The sequence below is a fragment of the Notechis scutatus genome, chromosome 4 (genome assembly GCF_049901735.1).
Source record: "Notechis scutatus isolate UNSWTSFEM ecotype Mainland chromosome 4, rNotScu1.2, whole genome shotgun sequence".
Lineage (NCBI taxonomy): Eukaryota > Metazoa > Chordata > Lepidosauria > Squamata > Elapidae > Notechis > Notechis scutatus.
Window position 1 is genome coordinate 52,873,054 of NC_142012.1, and position 25,009 is coordinate 52,898,062.

The following is a 25,009-nucleotide window of genomic DNA, read 5'->3' on the forward strand; positions in this document are numbered from 1 at the left end:
TTTACCCAAAGCACACACGCAAATTTGAAGTTTGGCTCCCTGCCACCCTAAAATTCCACCCCACCTTCAAGTCAACAAATGCCGGTTGATGCCGCGCAATCCGGCTTTTTATACTCTCTGCCCCGCCCCCTTTTCTTGCCAGGCTCCGCCTCGCCTCAAGTCTGGCCTGTTTCATTATCGATCCTTGAAAGCTCAGGGGTATTCGGTCGGCTTTGACGGGTTGGGGTGGGGTGAGGGGTGGTGGTGGAAGAAAGAAGGACACACATACACACAGGCGGCGCGAAGGGCAAGCGCGTCTCTTTGTCCTACCATGCGCGCGCCCCAAAGGCCGTTCGAAAAGGATCCCACCTCATCCCCCAGTTGGTGCATTCCAGTTTGGAGGGGAGGGAAGGAGTAGTACGCGAGCCAGAAGCGCGCGCTCGTTCGCTGCTGGGCGCGCAGGCGCAGGTGTCCGATAGATTAGGAGGGGGCGGCGGGGGGTTTGTCTCGAGACCGCAGCCGCGGGGGTCTCCCTCTGGAAAGAGAAAGGAGGGAGGGAAGGAGAGTTGGCGGAGAGAGAGAGCGCTCGCTCCCCACCAACACCACCGGCAACGGCGAGAAAAGGGAGCGCGCGCATGCGTACGCGCGAGAAAGAGAGCGCCTCAGCCCTGTGAGGGGGACCGCGCCAGCCGAGGCTCCTGAGGCGAGCGAGAGAGAGATGCCCGCCGTTCAGAAGACCGTGTCGGAGCTGCGGTCTAGAGCGGAGGGTGAGTGTAGCCGGGGAATTTCGGGAGGAAGGCGAGGGAGAAGCCCCGAACCTGGCGGAGGGTCGCTGGTGGTGGTGGGTGGGTGGGGGGGAGGAAAGGAGGCGCAGCAACCCCCTCACGGCGCTGCTTCTCCTCCCAGTCAGGCGCAGAGGAGGCTCGCTCGGCCCCGAGGGGCAAGGGGAGGGGACTCCCTTTCGGTTGAACGCAGTCCCTGCGCTTTTGGCCCGGCCTTTCCCCCTTCCCCTTTCCGAGCATCGCCATCCTCAGGGCTGGAGGGGCACCCTGGAGGTCCTCTAGTCTTGCCCTCCCTGCCCAAGGCAGAAGACCCTATACCAATCCAGGGCAAATGGCTGTCCGACCTCTTCACAAAAGCCTCAACTGAGGCAATTTAGTACTTGTTCACTCTATGGTTCAAATGACTCCTGATTGTAGGGCTGGAGGGAACCCTGGAGGTCTTCTAGTCCAACCCCTGTCCAAGGCAGGAGTCCTACCATCCAGGGCAAATGGCTGTCCAGTCTCTTCACAAAAGCCTCCACTGAGGCAGTTTAGTACTTGTTCAAATGTCTCTTCATCCTAAGGTTGGAGGGGACCTTGGAGGTCCTCTAGTCTAGCCCATGACAGGAGTCCTTATACCCATCCAGGACCAATGGCTGTCCAATCTCTTCTTGAAAACTACATTTGTGCAATTTAGTACTTGTTCACTCTGAGGTTCAGATTGATTCCTGTTTATAGGGCTGGAGGGGACCCTGGAGGTCTTCTAGTCCAACCCCTGTCCAAGGCAAGGAGTCCTACTTTCCCAGACAAATAGTCGTCCAATCTCTTCTTGAAAACCTCCATGGATGGGACAGCCACAACTCCAATAGGCAAGCTGTTCCTCTGATTGTTTTCACTGTCAGGAAATCCCTCCTTAGTCCTAGGTTGGGTCTCCTTCTAATGAGTTTCTACCCATTGCTCAGGGCCTACGGAGAATACATTAATGCTCTCTTCCCTATGACAGCCCTTCAAGTATTGGAAGACGCTATTGTTCTATCCCTAAGCCTTCTCTTCAATAGCCGTGCAAGGGTCTTCAAATTTGGCAAGTTTAAGACTGGTTGACTTCAACTCCCAAAATTTCTGAGCTAACATGACTGGAAGAGGAATTCTTGGAGTTGAAGTCCACAAGTATTAAAGCTGTCAAGTTTGATGACCCCTGGAATAGAGAGAAAGAAAGAGAGATAGATAGAATAGATAAAGAGAGGTAGAAGAGATAGAGAGGTAGAATAGATAGATAGATAGAATAGATCAAGGGTCTTCAAACTTCACAGCTTTAAGACTAGTGGACTTCCAACTCCCAGAATTCCTGAGCTAACATGACTGGAGGAGGAATTCTGGGAGTTGAAGTCCACAAGTCTTAAAGCTGTCAAGTTTGAAGACTCCCAGCCTAGAGACTTACCTTAGTTCCTTAACCCAGGGTCCCCAACCACCGGTCCGCAGACCGGTACCGGTCCGTGGAACAAGTCCTACTGGGCCGCTGGCTTGCGGGCGCCGCCATCTTTTTGATGAAAAGTGCTTCCGGTGAGCTTTTCCGGGTAGAAAGCTCACCGGAAGCACTTTTTCATCAAAAAGATGGCGGCGCCCAGCTGATGACGGTACCGGGCCGCGCCATAAAAAGGTTGGGGATACCGGGCCGTGGCATAAAAAGGTTGGGGATCACTGCCTTAACCCATTCATTGTACAATTGAGCCTCCAGACTTCGAGCTATCTGCAAAGGTGGGTCAAAACACAGCAAGGTGGCCGCTGTGCCCCCCCAGCAAAGAAGGGAGGTCTTATCCTGGCAAGACTGTCATTTTGACTATTTTGACCACCTCGGATGCCCATTTTCAATTGTCTGGCTCCTAGAAAACACTGAGTCACTAATGGGAAAATAACCATCATTTCTTGGTGTCTGCTTTTCGCTATTCCATCTTTTGGTCCTCCTCCTTCCTGAATTGGGTTTCTTTTCCCAAACAACTAACGGCTCTTTCCCCATAATTAAATAGTCATGTGTTTCATGCAAATGCCAGTAATCAATCATATTTCATGGTGGTCTTAGGGGATGGCAGCACCTAGTGGGGGGAGGAAACTAAGCAGGTCAGGGTTGGATATTCTTGAATGGATCTGAAGGCTATAGAAGTGTCACTGAAAAACCTTTACCTTTTTACTTTAACTTTGCGTCATATTTCACAAGAACAGTAGAAAGTGGCTTTCCCTGGAATGTTACAGTTCTATGTTCATGGCTTTTGCTGTTTGTTAGATGTTTTCTGGACTAGTTTATGTTACAAGGAAACACAGAATAAGATGATGATAGAGATTAGATTTGGTAATCCTAGGCCTGAGAAATGCTGATAAATATCTACAGATTCCTCAATATCTGGAATGTTGGGGTATTAGGAAAGATGTTAACTCATCTTTACTGTAATAAAAGGACATAATAGCCTAAAACAAATTGAAGGGAATTATTGCTCTTAGAGAATGATACGTCGCTAACATTTGAAGCTGAGAGGTTTTGGCTGCTGAAGCCTTTGATAATTTATGAGATATACAGCATCTCAGGTGTATCTCTCTCAGCCTTGTTCTTGCCCGGGTTGTGGCTGAAGTTGAAGGAATCCATATGAAGAGATGCATTTGTACTATAGGGAAGACCATCCTGAGCAGAAGGTAAATGGAAAACCCTGGCTGAACACAGTGAGATTACATCTCATGGTCTCATGTCGTATTGCTCAGTTTTCTCTGCAGTATGAGTGGGAATAAGAGAAAACAACCCATTCTGGACTGAATCCCTTAGATTTGTGATCAAATGAGCAGCTCCTGTTAGCCTACCTCCAAATCTCGTCAGTGTATATAATGCAGTTTCATTCCATTCCATTCCATGCCAGGGTTCAGATTTAGATGAGCAGAAAGCTGTTCCTCTACGAACGATATTACACTGAATAATGGAACTCTCTTGCAATATGGGGGGAAATTTGCAAACATTTTCCTACCCTGATCAAAAGCATTGGATAATTTGTTTTCTTTTAATAATCAAACGTCATAATTTCAGTTTATATTGTATATTTAAAATGAAATTAGATGCCACCATGCATTTTAAACATAGATTGTACTTCACTTAATGAAAATTGTTATTCTACTTCTTTAATTAGATTTTTTTTTTCAATTTTTGGAGCTTGGTAGGCAAAACTTAAAAACCCAACCCAACCTTTCTTAATGTAAATAAGAAATCGATGAACAGTTCAGTCCTGTTCAATTCCAGCATTCCACATTGACAGTACTAGTTCAATTTGTCAAAAATAGAACTACGCTAATTTGTATGTCTGAAATACACAATCAAGAGTTCTTAATGTGAAGTTTATTTTTATAACCAGCGTATCTGCAATGAAGGTTGCTTTCTTTTTGTTCTGCTGATGCAAGAAAGAGAAAGTTCTGTATATATCTGCTGTAATACAGCACTAAGCAAAATGTTGTGATAAAAGCTTTTGTCATGCTTTATTCCACCATAAATATTTCTGTTGTATCCCTTTTTCTGCATAGAATATTTCTTAGCATTAATTTGATAAACACCTACAACCATCATTACAGTATTAAAAGATGTGAATATGCTTACATAATTGTGAAAAAGCATATTAATATATGCCTCAGATATTAGATATTAATATCTGAAAAGAATCTACTTCATAAATCATTTCTGATAATAAATCTAATTAATACCGGTACTAATATAAGTACAGTAAAAATGTACGTTTATTGGACTTTGTAAACTAATATATTATTTAAAATTCTTAGCAGAGTCCAATATTCTGTTTCTCTATTAGTTTTACTAATGACTTCCTTGTAGTTATTAGTGTTAGTACCTAATGTTTATTATATAAGTAGAGTTGAGTGTATTACTATGGAAAGATGCATCTGAATAAATTATTGTATTTTTGAATACAGCATTTTAAATAATGTGCTTACTTTTTTTTACCGCTCTAAATTAAAAAAGAAATAAAGCTGTTTGTGAAATATAAAATGCACATGCTCATCATTTATTTTTAGTTTTACAAAAATGCCATTTGGGCATGTTCTATTAATTTTCTTCTCTTCTTGAGCAGTGAGGCTGATAAACTTTGCTTCCATCTGTTTTTATCAATCATGTGAGCTCAGCCATTGAAAGGAATGGGATACAAAGATTACTCGGGAAGCAAATGGGATCAAAAGTTACTTGTAACTCAGGCAGATTTTTCTTTTCAGAAGGACAAGGCTGTATAGCATTTTGTTGTTTTAAGAAAAGACTGAAAGTAGGAAGCTGCAAGAAGCTTTGGGACTGAATGGGCAGTACAATTAAGCCTATTCTTTCTGGGAGGCATTTGTTAAGTGAGCCTTGCCCCATTTTGCAACCTTTCGTGCCACTGTTGAATCACCTCAGTTATTAAGTGATAACACGGTTGTTGTGAGTCTGGCTTCCCCATTGATTTTGCTCGTCAGAAGGTCACAGCCTGATCACATGACCCCAGGACATAAATATGAACCAGTTGCCAAGCATCTGGATTTTGTTCTCGTGGCTAGGGGGTGGCCGTAAGTGTGAAAAACGGTCAAAATCACTTTTTTCAATGCCGCTGTAACATGGAACAGTGACTAAATGAATTGTTATAAGTTGTGGACTACCTGTATCTAGTTTTCATTTTGTTTTCTTCAAACAGTACGAGATAGTGGGCCTTGGGAAATTCTAATTATTATCTGAAAGCCACATAAAACTTGATGATGCTTGCAGTGATGCTTGCTGAAGGAAATTTGAAGCTGGAAATGAGGTTAAAACCTCTTCATTGCTCTTGATCAAGATTGCTGGTAGGAGGAACAGCCTCTTTTTTCACAGAAGTCCAAATTAGGATTGCAGGGGGTGGAGATCTTTAACCTTGGTCTCTTCTGATAATCCCCATTAAAAAGCTGTTTTTTTACTGCCTTTTGTCCTTCAGCCCCTTCTGTCTCATAAGATATTTGAGTTTGTTTGCCAAATTGATGCTTTAGGGAAGAAAAGATAGTGTTTAATAAATAGAACTACAAAGTACAATTTTAAATCCAGTGACTGTTGAATAATTACTTTTCAGTTTGAGTGTCTATCAGAAACTTTAGTTTGAAAATGACTAATTGTATAATATCTGCAAAGTGTTGTAGTTGAAAAAATCCTTATCGATTAGCTTAGGTACTGGCATAGTATCAGCCTGTAGTATACGTGGTATGCTACTGGTCTGGAAGGAGGCAATGTTTTAGTCCGCGACAATGTGTCCTCAACTTACAACCACAATTGAGCCCAAAATTTCTGTTGCTAGGGGATACGTTTGTTAAATGAGTTTTTAACTTGGAACAGTCACTGAATGAATGGTTGTAAGTCAAGGACTATCTGTATTCTATGCCCATTTTGTCACTGCAAATGTAAGGAACAAAACTCTAAAAGCTACCCAACTACAAATTTCATCCCTGCTCTGGTTTATTGTATTTGCTATAACCAAGTTCTTTCAAAACTTAACAAATGCTAAGCTGTTACCACTCAACTGTATCAACATTTATATGTTTTAATGATGCATTTGTAGGACAAAAGTATTTAATAATGCTAGCTGAGGAATCATTTCAATTTCCCAGTTTTTCTTGAAAATCACTTTCTTGATTGTAGGTCCACAATAGGTAAATATATATTGCTTTAGTTCTTCAACTCATCCTGTGAATGATTCATCATGATTGTTTTATTAATATATAGTCATCTTGCCTGGAATATTATATTGCACTTGAATGATTTACTTTGACATTTCTTGTATTTGTGACAAATAGATTTATAAGGTAATTTTTTTTCTACTCTAAATTTCTCAATTTATCTCTCATGTTTTATTAAGGTACCACAAATCATCATCAAAATGTTTTTTTATAAATTAACTGATATCAAATTCACTCTGGTTCTCTTCTGCCTGCTTTAAGCTATATTTTTTAATTCGGTTAGAATCTTAGTACTGTTATTTTGCTTTTTAAAACTGTATCATTCTAACTGAGAAACAAGAATTCATTTTGCAGTCAACAGGAAAAAAAGCCTCTTTTATAATAGGATTCTCATCCCTGTACTTTGTATTTTATAACATAGATTTGATTTCACATGTCTCATTTCAATTGCACTTTTAACATCTATTATCAATTTCTCTAAAAAGGACTGTATTCTTTTATAGGTAGTCCTTGACTTATGACCACAATTGAGTCCAAAATTTATGTTGCTAAGTGAGACCATTGTTAAGTGAGTTTTGTCCCATTTTATGACCTTTCTTGCCCAGTTATTAATCACTGCAGTTATTAGCTTAGTAACATTGTTATTAAGTGAATGTGGCTTCCCCATTGACTTTGCTTGTCAGAAGGTTCTAAAAGGAGATTATATGATCATGGTACATTGCAACCATCATAAATCCATGCTAGTTGCTTAGCATCTGAGTTTTGAGCACGTGACCATGGGGATACTGCAATGATCATAAGTGTGAAAAATGGTCAGTCACTTTTTCAGCACCATTGCAACTTTGGTTACTAAATGAGTGAGTTGTAAGTTGAGGAGTACTTAAAATATGGTGTTATACTGATCTGTTATTTATATCTACAACCTCAATTTGAACTTACAGCTTTTTAGGATACCTTATTAGAGACCAAAGGGTGTATTGATAGTCCTTATAATAGAGTTTTATGTAAATTACATTTCATCTCTCTCTCCCAGTTCTGCGTGCTACTGAAGGTTGCTTTTATGTTTGGATCCTTTTACAAAACTATAGTTTTGTAAATTTCCCCCTTATTCAGCTGCTTATCAATTATCTGACTGTAGCACAAACCCCCTTCTGCAACAAAAGGTTCAGAAGGAGCATTATTTTCACAGCTATTATTCTACTACTTTAATTCAGATTTATTCTTTTTTTTTAACTATTTGGCAAGTATATATCCACAATGGAGTATAATTAGCATGAAACCATTTATTCAGGTTGCTTGTAATCTCAGTATGCAAATATCTAATCTGCTTATTATACAAAATAATATCTAATCTTTTTAAAAAAATGTGTCTGCTTCCTCTAACAAAATATTAAAACATACAAGTTAACATGTAGGCCTAAACCAACTTCAAAGTTTTTCAATTCCTCTTTGAATGTTTCAGATGTTTTAATCTTTCAGGTGACGCCTGAGTGAAACATTGCCAGCATATCAAATTAATATTTCTTCACCTTTTTTTTGACTGCTTAATTGGACTCAACCTTCTCTCTCTTTAATTGTTGATCTAAGGGCTGCATAACTACAAGTATTTCTTGACTTATGACCACCATTGAGCCCAAAATTTATGTTTCTAAGTGAGACATTCATTAAGTGAATTTTGCCCCATTTTACAGCCTTTCTTGCCACAGTCATGAATAGGAGTCGGTTGCCAAGCCTCTGAATTTTGATCACGTGGCCATGGAGCTGCTGCAACAATCACAAGTCACTTTTTTCAGCGCCACTGTAACTTTGAGCAGTCACTAAATGAACTGTGGAAAATGAAATGAATAAATGAAATGAGGACTACCTGTACAATGAAGTACAATGGAGGTATAGTAGGCCGAAATCCTGGCTTGGTATTTGGAAGTAGGACAAAGCTCTACGAGAAAACAAAGTTGAAGTTTAATCCTAACAAAACAGAATTCCGTTTTCCCAACAATTATCTAGTTTTCCCTCTGCTCCATTTATAAGGAGGCAGGACTGTGATTCAAAGTGTTTTAAGCTCAGGACAACTACTATTTGGTAAAGAGATAGTGAGTATAACTGGGGAGGCCTTTACCCAACTTTGTACTCCAGCTGTATAACCCTTTCCCGAAGCAAGAAAATGGTAGTAACTCAAAGTCTTATCAACATGACAATAGACTATTGCAAGGTGCTCTATATGGGTTTGCTTTTGGAAGTTACTTGGAAGCCCCAGTTGTGTAATGTGCAACTGTCTGCACCCTGACAGGCAAAGCAGTTACGGGATACCTATATTCATAATTATATTCCAGGTACTATGTTTGCTCCCAACAGGTTTCTTAATGCACGCAAAGTGATAGTTTTAACTTTTAAAGTGCTTGAGTGCTTTGCTTCTAGGTAGGAACACCTCCCGGTAGAAGCAATCAATCCAACGTGCTCATTTCAGCTGAAAATGTTGGGTATCATTGATTCACAACAGATTAAATTAATGGCTCAGAGGCAGTGGTCTCTTTCGTGATCTCCACCCTGTGGAATAGTCTTCCCAGAGTACTAGAGGATAGTACAACCTTAATAGGCAGAGTTGTCTACAAAAGCTTTGCTGTGAAACAGTTGAGGATATGGGGGAGAGAGAAGAAGGAAGGCGTGTTTGTCTTTGAACTAAAGCAGCTAGAGGAAGAGAGAAGTGTTTTTTCCTCGAAAAGGAAGGGTCTAGGAGGAAGGAAGTAGAAAGGCAAGGATTGAACATAGCGTAAAAAGAACCAATGATCAGTCAAGATTGAGATATTCTACAAGACTTTGGAGGAGTGATGTTACCTAATATTGTCCGTCAGTAAAATTATTGATACTTTTTATTGTAATGCTTTTAGTTATCTTGGCATTTATTTTTGATTTTAACTGCATATTATTATTGTTATTATTTTGGCTTATACTACTGAAAACTTTTGAGAGCTGCAAGATTTAACCATGTAAAACTTTTAACAACAAGTAAGTCCCTGGGCAGAGTATACTAAGCTTGGAACAGGCTGCAACTATTGTAACATAAATAACAATTAAAGTACATAAAATGTAATTTCTCTTGTCAAGTCAAAATATTTAGTTTAAATGCCTTGAGTACCTGGAAAAATATACCTGAACGTGTCACTAACAGAGCAGGAAAAGATTAAAAAATGTAATTATCTTAAAATGGGAATTAAAAATATTAATTTTATCAGTACAAATGATACAATAGTGTATACTATTTTTTTTGCATTTCTCACTATGTTTAAAAATGCTTTTTATTTTCATTTAAATCATCACGGAATTTAAATGTACATATTAGATTTCTAATATTTTTTAGGCTATGAGAAGACAGATGATGTTTCGGAAAAAACCTCATTAGCTGATCAAGAAGAAGTGAGAACTATATTCATCAATCAACCACAATTCTCTAAGTTCTGTAGCAATCACGTCAGGTATTTGTAACCAAAGTTTTGTACAATTAACTTACACAACTCTCATTGAAAGCCAAAGCACTGTTCTGCCATTGCATCATTAGCTCTGACCTGTTGCGTGTGTGCAATATCACTACCTGCACATTGAAAGAGTGGTGCTTGTGCTTCCTTTAACCATGTATGTCCTTAAACTTCACCCATGGATGTCTCTGATTTGTTACAAGTTATGGTGGGGTCCTTGATTCTCTCTGAGCTTAGCTGTTTTCTTGCAGACAGATAAGATGGCTGGCTAGAAGGGTGGAGGGTTTAAAGGAAGAAGGAAGAGGAAGACTCTGAGGTCCTCAGGTCTCTCAGAAGTTATGTATATTTAGACATATACTGCATTAATTCTTAAAATCTCTCTTAATGTACTCTGATTGCATATTTTATCTGTTTTTATGTCTTTCCCTTAACTCTGTGTATTTTTAATTCCTCTCTCTTAGCACTGCAAAATACAACGTTATCACATTCCTGCCTAGGTTCCTCTATTCCCAGTTCAGGAGAGCTGCTAATGCCTTTTTTCTTTTCATTGCATTGCTTCAGGTAAGAATGCATTCAAGTGCTTTGCTCCCTCCCTCCCTTTATCCTCCAGTAACATTTAATTGTTAGACATCATAAAATTGTAATGTCCTCTGTGGTTGCAGGCTTTCATTATGCAATGTCTTTAAGTTCAGATAAAATCTCAGAACTTCTTAGGGAGTCAGATTTTAAACTAGGGTGAGATTATTTTTCTCTCTCAATATAGCTATACAGTTTTATTGTTTTTATTGTTTTAAACTCTAATATTTTTAACTATAATGTATATTTTTAATTGTAAGCCGCTCAGAGAGATTGGCTGAGTTGGGTGGCCATGGAAATGGAACAAACAAACAAATATATTGTCTCACTTTTCTTATGAAAAGATTCCTAAGAAGTGTCCTGGGCCCAGCAGAAGCAGAGGTACTTATCAGGGACTTTCCCTGACATTTACCAGGTTATGAGAAAAAATGCTTTAAGATTTGCATTCAGTTTATAATAAGTAGATTCTTTCACAGCATCATCTTTTTTGAGAATCACCCAAAAATCAGGGGGGCACCCCACTTTAATCATTAACAAAGAGATGTACTCAAGTGAGGTCCAAAACACCTTTTCCAAATCGTTTTTGAAGAATGTAAGCAATATTTTCCGAAACACATGTATTACTGTACTAAACTTTAAACTGAAAGTTGCTTTACCAGTTCTTCTTGTCCTTTAATGATCGGTATAATAAAGAATGTTTATGATGTAAGTGTTTGTTGTATAGGAAAGATCAACTCCTGTAAATCTAAGTTTTATCTGTCATGTGATAAGGAGTTTAATCCTCCTGACTGAACTTTGTAATTGGGCATGTGTTTTGAATTCTGTGTTTCTATAATACATAATATAACAAGTAAAAAGACTAGTAAATGCTCAGCTAGAAAGTTGTTATTTGACTTCTTTGATCTCATGACAGGCTTTATTTGCATTCTAGTTCTACACTGTAATATTTATTGTATTAAAGGCTGTAAGGATAATGAGATTAAATGTAATACTTTTTCACATTACACATTTTTATTCTGGGATAAATAAACATTCTGGGATAATTTGTTTAAAGACACGGGCCTTTAGTAGTATCAATACTTTATATAGACTTATTGCCAGGCAAGTTTTTAAATCATTTAAGTTATGATAAAAGGAATTTGGATTACCTGAAATCAAACTGACAATGAAACTTCTCCTGAGTTCACAGTTTAGTCCAGATGGATCAATAATGCCTAAAACTTTCAAATTACTATCAGTATTGGAATGTATTTTTGGTGATTATAAATATACAATGTTTATTAAGAAACAGTTAATTGTAACTAGGGTAGATAATAGTTAATTTAACCATTGTAATTATTAGTTACCTATTTGAGAAATTTTCCTCATTAGCATTCAAGTGGATTCTGCAGTTATCACATTTTATTGAACATATTTTCATACAATTAACCAATGTGACTAATATTAAAATGCACTTTTCTTTTTATGCTTTAGCAAATTCCAGATGTTTCTCCAACAGGACGGTATACAACATTGGTTCCTCTCTTATTTATTTTAGTTGTAGCAGCAGTCAAAGAAATAATAGAAGATATTGTAAGTAGCAAAATATTTCCAACATAACTTTAAACTAATTACTCATCTCCCAATAAGATATATGTTTAAATTTAAAGGGACATCAACCAAATATACTCATTTTGATTTTTTTTTAACAGATAAACAAAAAATCCCTCACATTTTGTTAAGGAGCATGCATTTCTGGTTTTATACACGCAACACATGTGATGATGATGATGATGCGCCCTTAGGCGAAGGAAATCTACAAACAGAAATGCTATAGATTTTCTCCACCTCCCAGGGGCCTAGCACTTCCTGTGGTTTTTATTAACTGAAGCATTTTCATTGTTCAGTAGAGGGAATCCTCGACTTACAGCAGATACCCCAAAAGCTACTTACTTACGGATTTCAAAGTTACAGCTGCTGCAGCACTTCTTCAGGCATCAATCCTTAAGAGGCACTGCAGAAATACTTCAGCACTTCCACACACACACACACACACACACCGTCTATTCCTCCCCCAGGTTCCCCCTTGGGGTTTGCTTCCCATTCAGCAGGTCTCAGCCTCCTCCTCAGTCCTCTCCAGGATCCAATGGCACCCCAAATCTTTAGAGAATAATGGAAACAAGTTCTTGCTATGTTGTTCTTTATCCAAAGACCACAGTTTTTTGTCCATCTATATAGGACAAAAGGAAGATGTTTTGAAAAAAATTATTTTGAACAAATCCCATAGCAAATTATCAATTTTAGGATGCTCTCTGCAGTCTGCCTGGACAATAGAGTGCTTTTTTAAAAAAACTTAAAAGTTCTGCCTGAAGGGTTTGCATGAAGTATAAATCACAAAAAAAAAAAAAAAAATTACCAAATGTGGTATCTTGTGCATATGCAGGCACTAGTTCTCTAACTTGATTTGTTATGCATGTTGTGTGAACCTAGTTATAATTTACTTTCATATGTACTGTAACTTGCCTAATATTTAAAGTATTCCATACTAGTAGTGTAAAAATCTATGTGTTTCAGAAAAGGCAGAAAGCTGATAATGCTGTGAATAAAAAGGAAATACAAGGTAGGAAGCTTCATATATAATCATTTTTAACTGTTCAGTCAGTAAAAATGAAGTCATATAAAGTTTTCCATTTTATGTCATTTTATTTATTTATATGATTTATATAGCCACTCAGAATCTCATGGCAGTGAATCTAAATGGTGTTCAAAGTATAAACAAGAAATTGTAAAATGTGAATGTGTGTGTGTGTGTATACAGTTAATAGTTTTCAGTCAAGCATTGAATGTGTGTGTGTATACACGTGTATATTCAATGCTTGACTGAAAAACTATTAACTATTTTCAGAATATGATATCCAGCTTTCAGTCGGTAGTTTATCTGTAATGTATACTATCCACAAGAATTTTTGAAGCATGATTCAGTGATTACAAAAATAGCTGGCCTGGCTTTAAACATCACTGTTTACTGGATTGCAAATCCTCAGCCAAATAGAAGCTTCTAGTCTTGATTAAACCAAAGGAAATGGTGTATTTGCAACCCGAATATCTCCAGATATGACAACCGGCTCGCTTTTATAGTCATTGGTAGCTTCTTGCAGTCATGTGACTGCAATTTGTGGCCTTTTTTTGGCATTTACTTGTATTTTCAGCAAAACCCAGCCCTTGGGGATATGGGTTCACTTAACAATTGCTGCGGTTGTTAGCAACCACCACAAAAATGTCCAAAAAAACCACGTCACATGATGGTTCAGCTTATGACAATAATTTTTGGCTCGATTATGGTCACAAGTTAAGGGGACTACCTCTAAGATCACAAGCATAGTTGGGGTTTCACTTCTGTTGACCACCGAGTTTCCGGTCTCAATTGTGGTAGCTAAACACAAACTATGTACTTGAAAAAGAGAGCACTTTAGCCAAAAAGTTGAAAAAAAGTAAGCAAAAAGACTGACAAAAGTCTTGTACGAATGAACGGGTTTATATTCAGAATTCTGTTGATAGTAAAATAAAATTTTGATAGAATAAACTTTTGTTCCCACATGGTTTCATTTTGTCTTTTTGGAATATAATGTTTCTGTATAATTGGATCTTAGAGCAAATGTTAAATCAGTAGAAAATCATTTGGATTTAATGGAACATTTGTGGTTTTATTGTTGCTTTTCATGATGCAGTATTGAGAAATGGAGCTTGGGAGATTGTACACTGGGAAAAGGTATGTGGTTTTTTTATTGTAAAGTATAATTACGATTTAGATCCAAAGAATTGAACAGACAACAGTGTGTGATAAATGCTGTTCTGAAGTATGTTTGTTGTCAAGTTATTTAATAGTGTTTGCAGCGTTTTGCACCACCCACTATAAAAATTATCTCAGCATTTTATATTCAGTGATATAACCTACTACAGGTAGTCTTCGAATTACAGAAGTTTCATTTAGTGACCATTTGAAGTTACAACGGCACTGAGAAAAGTGACTTATAACCATTTTTCACACTTACGGCTATTAAATAATAAAAATTCCTAATCAAAATTCAGACGCTTGGCAATTGGTTCATATTTATGACCATTGCAATGTCCCGGGGTCACATGTTCCCCCTTTTGCAAACTTTTGCCAAGCAAAGTCAATGGGGAAGCCAGTTTCCCTGAACAATCTCTAACTTAACAACTGAGGCAAGAAAGGTCATAAAATGAGGCAAAACTCATTTAACAACAGAACTTTTGAGTTCAATGGTGGTCATAAGACGAGGACTACCTGTAGGTAACATAAGATATAAGCAGTTCTGCTCAGAGAAGAGTAATTCTGGATCTAAATCTTTATATAACGTTACAGTGAATTACACCAAATAAATTAAATGTTCGTGTTTACCATATTGAATAGATTATCATTAAAAGGATTAAATGTACTGATTAAATTGTCATTAATTGTTTTATTGAAAATTCTGATTTATTTTTATTGCCTACATAATAATTCAATGTGCATTTGATCCCTAAAGGGTTAATTTGTATGCTCTGATACACAGAAGATTTAAGCAAAATAATAGTTTATTATTCTATGCCAGTAGTTCTCAAAATTGCCATTTCCCTATCATATTAATCCAACCCTAGTTATTTTCACACAGCATAATTATCCTGGATTCTCACAATACATTGAATCAAATGAGCTGACTCAAATAAAATGGACGTGTATCTTATCTGTTTAAACCTGTAAATGTAACCATAGTGCTAACAACATTATAATTAAGAATTAAAAATATTACCTCTCTTGTTTAGCATAGAATAGTCTTCTAATTGTTCTTATAAGTGCCTTCATTCATTATGGATTGCAGTGTTTACTCAGGGGAAAATAAGCACTGGAGAACTGTAATACAAATTCATTTTAGATATTTTTAATTCATGACAACCATAAATCTATATTTGCCCACGTAGAAGCCAATTTCATTGAACTAAGTGGGGATTATTTCTAAGTAGAAATTCTTCAAGTTACTCTAGTAATCAATTTTATATAGATACAGATTCTATGCTATATAAACTTTATTTCTTAGCCAATAAAGACGTTCCAAATTGTTGTAATTTTGTGATTGCACAAGTGCTACAGCAGCCCATAATTCATTAGTAAAATGTATGTAGTGAAGTCAACTCAAAGTTTTTAATTCTTGGAGGATTACTGTCAGACTGTGCAACACGATCTAAATAAGGTGAAGAGCTGACTGACTACAAAGATGTCTTTTGTATTTATACCAAGTAACAAAACAGATCATTATGTTTTGTTATGAGGAAATGGTGCTTTACTTTCTGTCATAAAATGAAAATAGAAATGTGGTCATTCTGTTACATGGGAGAAAAACTATACTTAGATGAGAATGCCTTATCTAAGGTTTTTAAATCTCTTATATACTATCAATTACACAGTACGTACTTAAGTGCAGCAAAGGAAAGGATTATTCTGCTAGTTTCAGACCATTAACCAATTCCCAGTTTTCTTTCAGGTAGATGTTGGAGATATAGTTTTAATAAAAGGCAAAGAATATATACCTGCTGACATTGTACTTCTCTCATCAAGGTAGCGATGCTATCAATGCTTCCAGAATAGAATCTGTTTTCTCTCTCCAACTTTGATCCATAATTGCACCAAGGAAATAAAGAATAAACAGAAATGTTGGATATATTAATTATTGCTAAGGAAGGCCTACTTCTAATGAATAAAGTCCTGGGCTCTCCAGTGCATCTGATTATCTTTTCTTTCATAGTTTGGAACTCAGAAGCTTTCCCTCCTAATTTTATTTAATTTATCACCCCAAATATATCAATTGAAAATAAAATGATAGTTTGCGGCACAATGTTGTCTTAATATTGAAGCATTGCAAAATGTTATTGACATTTTCCTGAGAATATAATGTTCTAAGTGTTTTTTTTTTAAACCCTCAATTCATGCTTTCAGAATTCAAAATTTCATCCCTGTAAAATTTAATCTTGTTTATCTGTGTTTCCTTGGACAACTCAATATATGAAACATTTTTCCCTCCAAAATCTATTTGATTGGGTCATTATCTTCAAATACAAATATTTAAAGAGACTATTTTTTACTCCCCCTACCTGAAGATTTTTAGCATATGCAATTCTTGTATAAGTAGGCTTTTCCTTTCTAAATAGAAGCTGACACCTCACACTATTTTGTTATTTTCTATGAAGAAATTGGTGCGGGTATGGCAATTTGATTCCCGTCTATATCATGCCTTCCTGGTAGATGTGCTGAATTTGAATTTCTAGAAATATCAGAGTACCTCTCTAGTATTGTGGAACAACCATGAATTCCAGTATTTATTAATTCTGTTAAAGGAGTTTCCTAGTATCTGAAAAGGAAACCAAGAGATTTCCCTCCATTCCTTTTACAGATTGTTTTTATTATTTTGCTAAAGTTAAATAATTATTTTGTATTTCCTTTCTAATACTATGAATTTGTATTACTGTAGGAGATGACCTGGGTGAGCCTGAGGGAGGGGTCAAACACTTCATAAGTTGCGAGTCCCTGCGCGCCCGCAAGACATCTAAGTCCAGTCCATCTTAAATGCCTTCTTATCTCCCGCTCATTTCCCTTGACTGTTAGTTGCTCAGATTCTTGTAGCTTGCAATAAATCTTTATACTTATTTGAACTGCCTGAATCTCCTGATTTCCCAGCACTTGACAAGTTACGCTTTGACCTCCACATTATAGGGTTATTTTTGCTGTCTCTAAAAATATTTTAAATAACACATTTTTCTGATCCAAATTAAATAGATTTTATGGGGGGGAAGATGTCAGCTGTTCCTTAACACGCTTTATATAATAATTTCAATTTTCTGTCTTCTTCTTTTTTTAATCTGTTTGATTTCTTCTCTTTTATTTATTATTCTGTTATAATTACTATTATTTCAAAACTGGTAAAGGTTGCAGTGGGGGAAATAGTGAAGGTGACCAATGGGGAGCATTTCCCAGCTGACCTCATCAGTCTGTCCTCAAGGTTAGAATGAATCAGTTCTGGAATAAGTGTGTTTCTGGGTCCTTCTATTAAACCGAGGCAGAAAAGGATTCTGCTATGAACACATTGCAGAATGTTTTATTATGTACAAACATTCCTTCAAATGGAAATAAAAGGGAATGTTTGACTTTGTCTAAGCTAATCTGTATGATTATAAAAGCCGCCTGTGCAATTAGACACCCATGTACTTCAGCATAAAGTCTGCTGAAATTAATTGGACTTACTTATAAGTCAAGAGGCTTAGGATTCCACTTAATACAAAAATAGTTGATCTACCTCCAGATTTATTCTATAAAATAAACCAATGACTAAAATGTTTTGATGAAATTATTGTATAGATGCTATCTAAAGTTTTAGACTCAACTCCCTTGAGTAAGATGGCCTGTCTAGAAACATGAAATATGAATAAATCATTTGATCATAAATCATACCATTGAGAACTTCATGTTTTCAATAATTTTATACAACTTTTGATGTGAACAAATGATATATTTTGAGAATTATAGAAGACCCACAGCACAGATCTAAATGTTGCATGTTTTATATTGCATGTATTTGGATTTATTGATGGATGAACAGCATGCTACTTCCGTAAAAGCAGTTTTTATATAGTGTCTGTACTTGGATTGCATTTTGTTTGCCATCATTGATTTGATTTATTTAGAGAGATGAATGTCAATATATAGTAATTTCTGTAATGAAACATATTTTCCTGATCTGTGATATTCTGCTTATTTATTTTCAATGTTCTTCAGAAAATATTCACTCAAGTGTAAGCCCAATTTGATAAATAGGGCTTATTTTAAATTATATGTACATAATTTGATAGCTTTCCAGTGCAATCCTATACATACATGATTATTCAAAACTAAACTAGTTTGAATTGAGTAGATGTACCCCTAGATGAATGTGTAAAGGATTGCAAACACATCATATATTTGTTAAGTCATGTGAAATATGTCCAGATTTAAATAAGTTTCATATACTAAAACTGAAATAATTCTCATGCTAATTTGTAACCGATCAATTACATTTTCAGAAAAACTGTCCTTTAAAAAGTAAGTGTAAATTGAAGAAATTTCTGTTTAAATATGGACATGCTTTTCAACTTTACTAAATATTCAAAATTTATTAAATATATGACATAAATGCAAGATTAACATGTTTTTGGGGAGATACACTGGTACAATGCATTTAATTACAATACAATTACAATACAGTGCATTCAATTACAATTATGTTGCCTGTGATGGTTGTCATTTTTTTGCTAGTTACTTCCTGCTTCCAGCAAAAAACCGCCATTGGATAAAACAGATCTGCTTAATAACTGCCGTATTCGTTTAACGACTGCCACAAAAGTCATAAAATCAGGCATAGTCACTTATTGGCCTGCTTTGTGATTGCAATGTTTTATAATCATAATTCTGGGCTCAATTACAGTCCTATGTCAAGGACTTCCTATATGCTGCATAATTGTTTATTTTGTGTTACTTTATTTATTTAAAAAAAAAAACCTGAGAATTTATGTTATTCAAACTTATGGATTGCAAGCTTAGTTCCTTGTCAAATTATTTAGCCTGCTTTTTCTGCCTAAAACCTTGGCAATGCGATTTTAAGATCTGGAATCAGTGAGTTTCTACCGGTGCATTAATGAAGGCAATATGGATTATTTTCTTTACATATTTTGAGGGCTATTTTCTGAAAATGTAAATTACTAGTAATTTTTTTAATGACAATAATATAAACTAAAGAATGATGTTGTATTTCAGTGAAATTAGATTCTGGGCTGCTTAATTTATAAAATGGATCTTCTCTTTTCTTTCAGTGAACCTCAAGCTATGTGCTACATTGAAACATCAAATTTAGATGGTGAAACTAATTTAAAAATACGACAGGTAAGAAGTACATTTTCCCCTCTCTGTTGTCATATGTGTGTTGATATGGAGCATCTATTGCTCCAAGATAATTCACAGTGCATAATAGGTCACAGTATGAAGCAGAAACTTAAAGTGGAAAAAACTGCATTAAGGGATAGGAACATTCATTTAAATCTTCAAGAGATGTAGGCACTGATCCAAAATGTATTGCATATCACTGATGTTAGTCTGTTATTTAGATAAAGAAGCATCTGCAATTTAAGAAACCTGGTTTTACCTGTAAAATATTGCAAATGTATATTCCTTCTGTGTATGCATTTTCAGAATGCAAGTATAAAAATTAATAACGCTTCAATTTTATGTTTGCAGTCTTCTGAATCCTTTCAGTTTTATTAGGCATTTGACTTTATACCCAATTTTGTGAAAAACCTTACATAGAAAATTGGGCACTGCAGACAAACAGGGAGGGAGGAAGAAAAAGAAAAGAACAGTATCATTTATAAAAAGATAAACAGAATTTTTATAATGTAAATGTATAATTAAAATATGAACATGTTATATCTAATCAGCTGATAAATAATTAGGGATAGTGCAATATTCATGTGTGAATGCAGTTAGTGCAGAGAAGATACATTTGAAATTTTGCTTTTAGTTGTCTTAAATTTGTCACATCAGCTGTGCATAGTAGAATTGTGGCAAATATCAACAGTTATTAGCAACTACATAGCAAGTTTAATCAGTCATCATGCATTTTGTATTTGACTTAGAGTGATATTTCTGAATCTTTCCTTTCTGGCTTTAACTTTATTGTGAACCATTTAAAATAATTAAAAATATAGGCTTAGTTATATATATAAAGTTCTGTGTATTTCTAGCTGACAATAATTCATATGAGGCCCAGTTTATTGCTCCAAACAATATGACATCCTGCTGTTACATAAAAATGAGTCAGTTTTCAATGCCTTGATAATTATATGGAATTAAGGAGAAAAAGAGCTTGTGAAACTGAAGCTAATGGTTGAATTTGCTGCAGGATGAATTTGCTTATACACATCATGGTATACAATGATTGGCCATTACCAGTGAATGCAACTAATAAATTAACAGATGTAAACATACGTAACCTTGTGTTACTTATTCTTAATTTTTCACTATTGCATTTCCAAAACTTTTGTTCAAACAGGGCTTACCACTGACCTCTGATATAAAGGACATTGACAACTTGGTGAGACTTTCAGGCAGAATTGAATGTGAAAGTCCTAATAGACATCTCTATGACTTTGTTGGAAATATTAGACTAGACAGCCATGGGTATGCAAACTTTGAGTACAATTTCTTTTATCTTCTTTTTAAAATCTATAAAAAGTAAAATATTGATATTGGTGGAAAGAATATTTTTGTTGCTGCATTTTAATAAAAAAAAATGACCATGGGGACGTTGCAACAGTCATAAGTGTGAAAAATGGTCGTAAGTCACTTTTTCCAGTGCTGTTATAACTTTGAACCATCACTAAGTAAACTGTTGTAAGTCAAGGACTACTTGTATCTCCTTCCCCAAAGAGCTTGTGCAAAACAAAAATAAATCTGTAAAACAAATTGTGAAACAATTGGCACATTCAGTTAGAATGTTTCAAATGTCTTAAGTTCAGACCAAAGGAAGCTTGAAACATTTTGAAACTTCCACTATTTATGGTAAACAAACCAGTTGCTTTCTTAATTTTCCAGCTTGGAAGCAAGATAGTCAATGATAAACAAAACTAAGTAGTAACTATCATGCAATGTTCAGAAAAATTGGCGGAGTAGATTATTGTAAGTATTTTTATAGCCTACTGTAGAAGCAATACTTAAAAACATTTCTAAAGCGTGAATGTTGCTTGCACAAGCAGCAAAGAACTGAACCCAGAAATGAAGAAATGGGAAATATATGCTCATGAATCCACAGGAAAAATCTATTAGCTTGAGACCTTGTTCTATGCAGGCACAGCATACTTGGCAGTTATGCAACAAACAAACAAAAAAGCAGCACAATTGTGCATTTGTCAGCTCAAATGCTCAACAAATATAACAATGCATCTATTATTCACATATACAACACACATTTTTTGTATTTGGCTGTTTGCTGGAAAAGCTCAACATACAAAAGCATAATTTGCTGGAAAATCTCAACAACCATAACAGCGGGAATATCTCTAAATGGTCATGCATCATGCTTTTGTAAGTGGCACTCTGTCCATAAAAGCACAACAGGAATTATCTATGGGTGGCCATGGACAATGCACATTTTTGTGTTTGCCCACAAAAGAAAACAGGAAGCACACAGCAAATACCTAATCCACAACATTATGTTACAATCCATGAACTTTTAACAGATTTAACAGATAATCAGAGTTCGAAGGGATCTTGTAGGTCATCTAGTCCAACTCCCCACCCAGGCAGGAGACCCAACACCATTTCTGACAAATGGCAGTCCAGTTTAACTTTAACCTTAGACTGTCTACTATTGACCCCACCCCTTTCCTAAGAGGTCTGTAGGGGGCGTGCATAAGCGCACCAACGTGCCTACCATCCCTGTCCTATTGTTTCTTTTATTTTTCTTATATGTGTCCACATATTCATAACTATGTTTTTACTTATACCTATTTTGTAAACAATTGACAAACCAAATAAAATAAAAATAAATAAATAAATAAATTTCTTCTTGGAAGTCTCCAGTGATGAAGGTCCCACAACTTCCGAGGACAACTTCTGTTCCATTGGTTGATGGTTCTCACTGTCAGAAAGTTTCTCCTTATTTCCAGGTTGAATCTCTCCTTGTTCAGGTTCCATCCTTAATTTTCATTAATTTTAATTTCATATATTAACTTATTAACTTAATTTTCATATAAAACAATTTAATAGCAATAAACTATTGTACAAAATGGCCTAGACTCTGAGAAATGTGGTTAACGCCATATTATCTATTCCCTTTAACTAGTTCCACTCAATACTAACTGAGGTTAAACTGCCTACAATCCAAGTCTCAGTGGCAAAAGGGTGTTTTTTTTTTTTTTTTAAATGTTATATGCAGGAGATTGGAGGACTGTTTTATGTTAGAAATGGTTTGCGTATCCTGATTTCCCATTTGGTAGAAATGTACTTAAAACCTAATGTTAAGAAATTAAGAAAGAGGCAAGCAAAGTTCAGCTGATTCTGGCATAGGTTCCAGGCCATCCAAAGTCAAGTCTTGAATTGCAGAAGATTTCCCTCTCAATGGGTTCAGCAGCATTTTAATATCTGGATGATTTCTGCTAACGCACAAAACTGCTCATTGAAGGAAGAACCAAAGGGGAGACAACATAGTATATCAGGACTTCCACTACAAAAATGGCTAGCACCTTGATTTTATCAGCAGCACAAAGAAGTCAAGCCCTTTTGCAAATTAATCACAGACAGCAAATAAAGATCAAAAGCTAAACTGAAAAGCTTTTTATACTACTGTTACTAATCATACAAGAGGCGTTATTGATTCATATGTACTACCTCTGTCTTTTTCACTCTTTAAAAAAACATCCCTAATGAAGAAGAAGAAGAATGGTGGGGAGTATCATGTGACCTCTATTAAATCAGGATGTGACTCAATTTTGGATGCAATGATCACTTGCAATGATTGACAGGACTATAAAAATATTAGTACAAAATAGCAATTTGGATACGTAAAATGCAAAGAGAAACATAATAAAATTATGCTCTTATTAATTATGTTCTTCTTGTTAGTACTCCCATTAAAAAGTCTTAAAGTTAAATATGCCTAAGAATTTCCCAGAAAAAAAAAACCCCATCTGTTTCTATATTAATGTTTCTGAAGTAGTTAACGTAACTTAATTTTTGCCGTCTTCTCTTTTAGGACTGTCCCACTGGGGCCTGACCAGATTCTTCTGCGTGGTGCTCAGCTCAGAAATACACAGTGGGTTCATGGAATCGTGGTTTATACAGGACACGATACAAAACTTATGCAGGTTTGTCTCTCAACCAAGAATAACCTTGTATGTTAAAGACCTTTGGATCTTCTGCTCTATGTTTATGCCATAATGGACAGGAGCAAAAGACGCCTAGTTGAATAATAAATTAGAAGCATGGCCGTATGGGTAGTCCTCAACTTACAACAGTTCATTTAGTGACTGTTCAAAGTTACAACATCACTGAAACACAATTGTTGCAACATCCCCGTGGTCACATGCTCAAAATTCAGGTGCTTGGCAACTGTCTCATATTTATGATGGTTGCAGCGTCTCGGGGGGGTCATGAGATCTCCCTTTGCAACCTTCTGACAAGCAATGGAGAAGCCAGATTCACTTAATAACCATGTTACTAATGAAACAACTGCAGTGATTTGCTTAACAATTCTGGCAATAAAGGTCATAAAATGGGGCAAAATTCATTTAACTGCCTCAGCAACAAAAATTTTCGCCTCCAGTGTGGTCATAAGTCAAGGACTACCTGCATAAATGAACACTTAACACCTTGGACTTGCTATACAGATAAAAAAAATAGTTGGCCATCATTATTATTGGGTAAATATGTTGGTATCATTTGACACATATCAGGGTTATATCTTTGGGTTTCTCAGTTCACTAGATAAACATATGACTCATAAATTAATAAATGTATGCATTTATTTTACTGTCAAATTAAATCAGTAGTAATTTATAGGAATCCCATGGTACATAAAAGACAGTCAAGCTTCTTATCACATGCATTTCAATATTTGTTAATTATTAAAATGCCACAACACTCATTGCTACAAAAATCTAATATAGCTCTCTTTTTAGCATTTATTTTAACAGTAGTTCCTATTGTTTCTTATTGACACTTCCAATGGAAGGTATCACCCACGTTAAAACTGTACTGTGTTTTTCAAGCCTTTATAAAATAAGCTATATCATTCATTGACATGAATATTTAAGATGATTAATACAAGCATGAAAATGTCCTTAGAAAGTAAAGAAAAACCAAAATAGCATATGAATGTCATATTTATTTTTGGACCCTCCTTTTGATCCACAGAACTCAACAAGCCCACCTCTTAAGCTGTCTAATGTGGAAAGGATCACAAATATACAAATTCTGTTTTTGTTCTGCATTCTTATTGCCATGTCTCTGGTTTGTTCCATTGGTGCAGCTATATGGAATCAAAAGCACGAGGGGAGAGACTGGTACATCAGCCTAACCTGTAAGCCCTTAAAACAAGTGTATTTTTCCTGCCGTAATGATACCTATCTTACTTTATGTCTACAAAATAAAATAAGTGCATTATACATCTTTGTATTTATACCTGTTTAAAACAGTATTATGGTTAATATTGACAAAAGATTTTTGATGATTTTTTAATAACTTTTTTTTGTAACTTCTTAAAATTGCACACACAAAATTGTGTGTGTGCACTTGCGTAATCATATACAAATTCACCAGAAGACATATTTGTCCAGGTTCAAATTAGAAATTATGTGAAACCTTGTATAGTAGTTGCATTTCATGCATTATTTCAGAGAGTCTAAATGAATAGAAGAATAGAATAGAATTCTTTATTGGCCAAGTGTGATTGGAAGGAATTT

At 35.9% G+C, this 25,009-nt stretch overlaps 1 protein-coding gene across 5 annotated transcripts in view; it reads left to right on the forward strand.

Moving 5' to 3' along the window:
• The first annotated feature begins 372 nt into the window (after positions 1 to 372).
• Positions 373 to 25,009, forward strand: part of ATP8A1 (ATPase phospholipid transporting 8A1) — a 63,665-nt gene continuing 39,028 nt past the window's right edge. Inside the window, exons 1-11 of one of the 5 annotated variants that reach the window (XM_026688796.2) lie at positions 373 to 746; positions 9,802 to 9,916; positions 10,378 to 10,477; positions 11,966 to 12,064; positions 13,046 to 13,091; positions 14,200 to 14,240; positions 16,012 to 16,085; positions 19,367 to 19,436; positions 20,602 to 20,729; positions 23,302 to 23,413; positions 24,462 to 24,627. In XM_026688796.2, the coding sequence (XP_026544581.1) occupies positions 698 to 746; positions 9,802 to 9,916; positions 10,378 to 10,477; positions 11,966 to 12,064; positions 13,046 to 13,091; positions 14,200 to 14,240; positions 16,012 to 16,085; positions 19,367 to 19,436; positions 20,602 to 20,729; positions 23,302 to 23,413; positions 24,462 to 24,627 (1,000 nt within the window). In that variant the 5' untranslated portion in view covers positions 373 to 697. Of the gene's footprint in view, positions 747 to 9,801; positions 9,917 to 10,377; positions 10,478 to 11,965; positions 12,065 to 13,045; positions 13,092 to 14,199; positions 14,241 to 16,011; positions 16,086 to 17,449; positions 17,524 to 19,366; positions 19,437 to 20,601; positions 20,730 to 23,301; positions 23,414 to 24,461; positions 24,628 to 25,009 lie in introns of those variants that run through there. The other 4 variants (XM_087963487.1, XM_026688798.2, XM_026688797.2 and 1 more) reach the window with 4 other exon arrangements.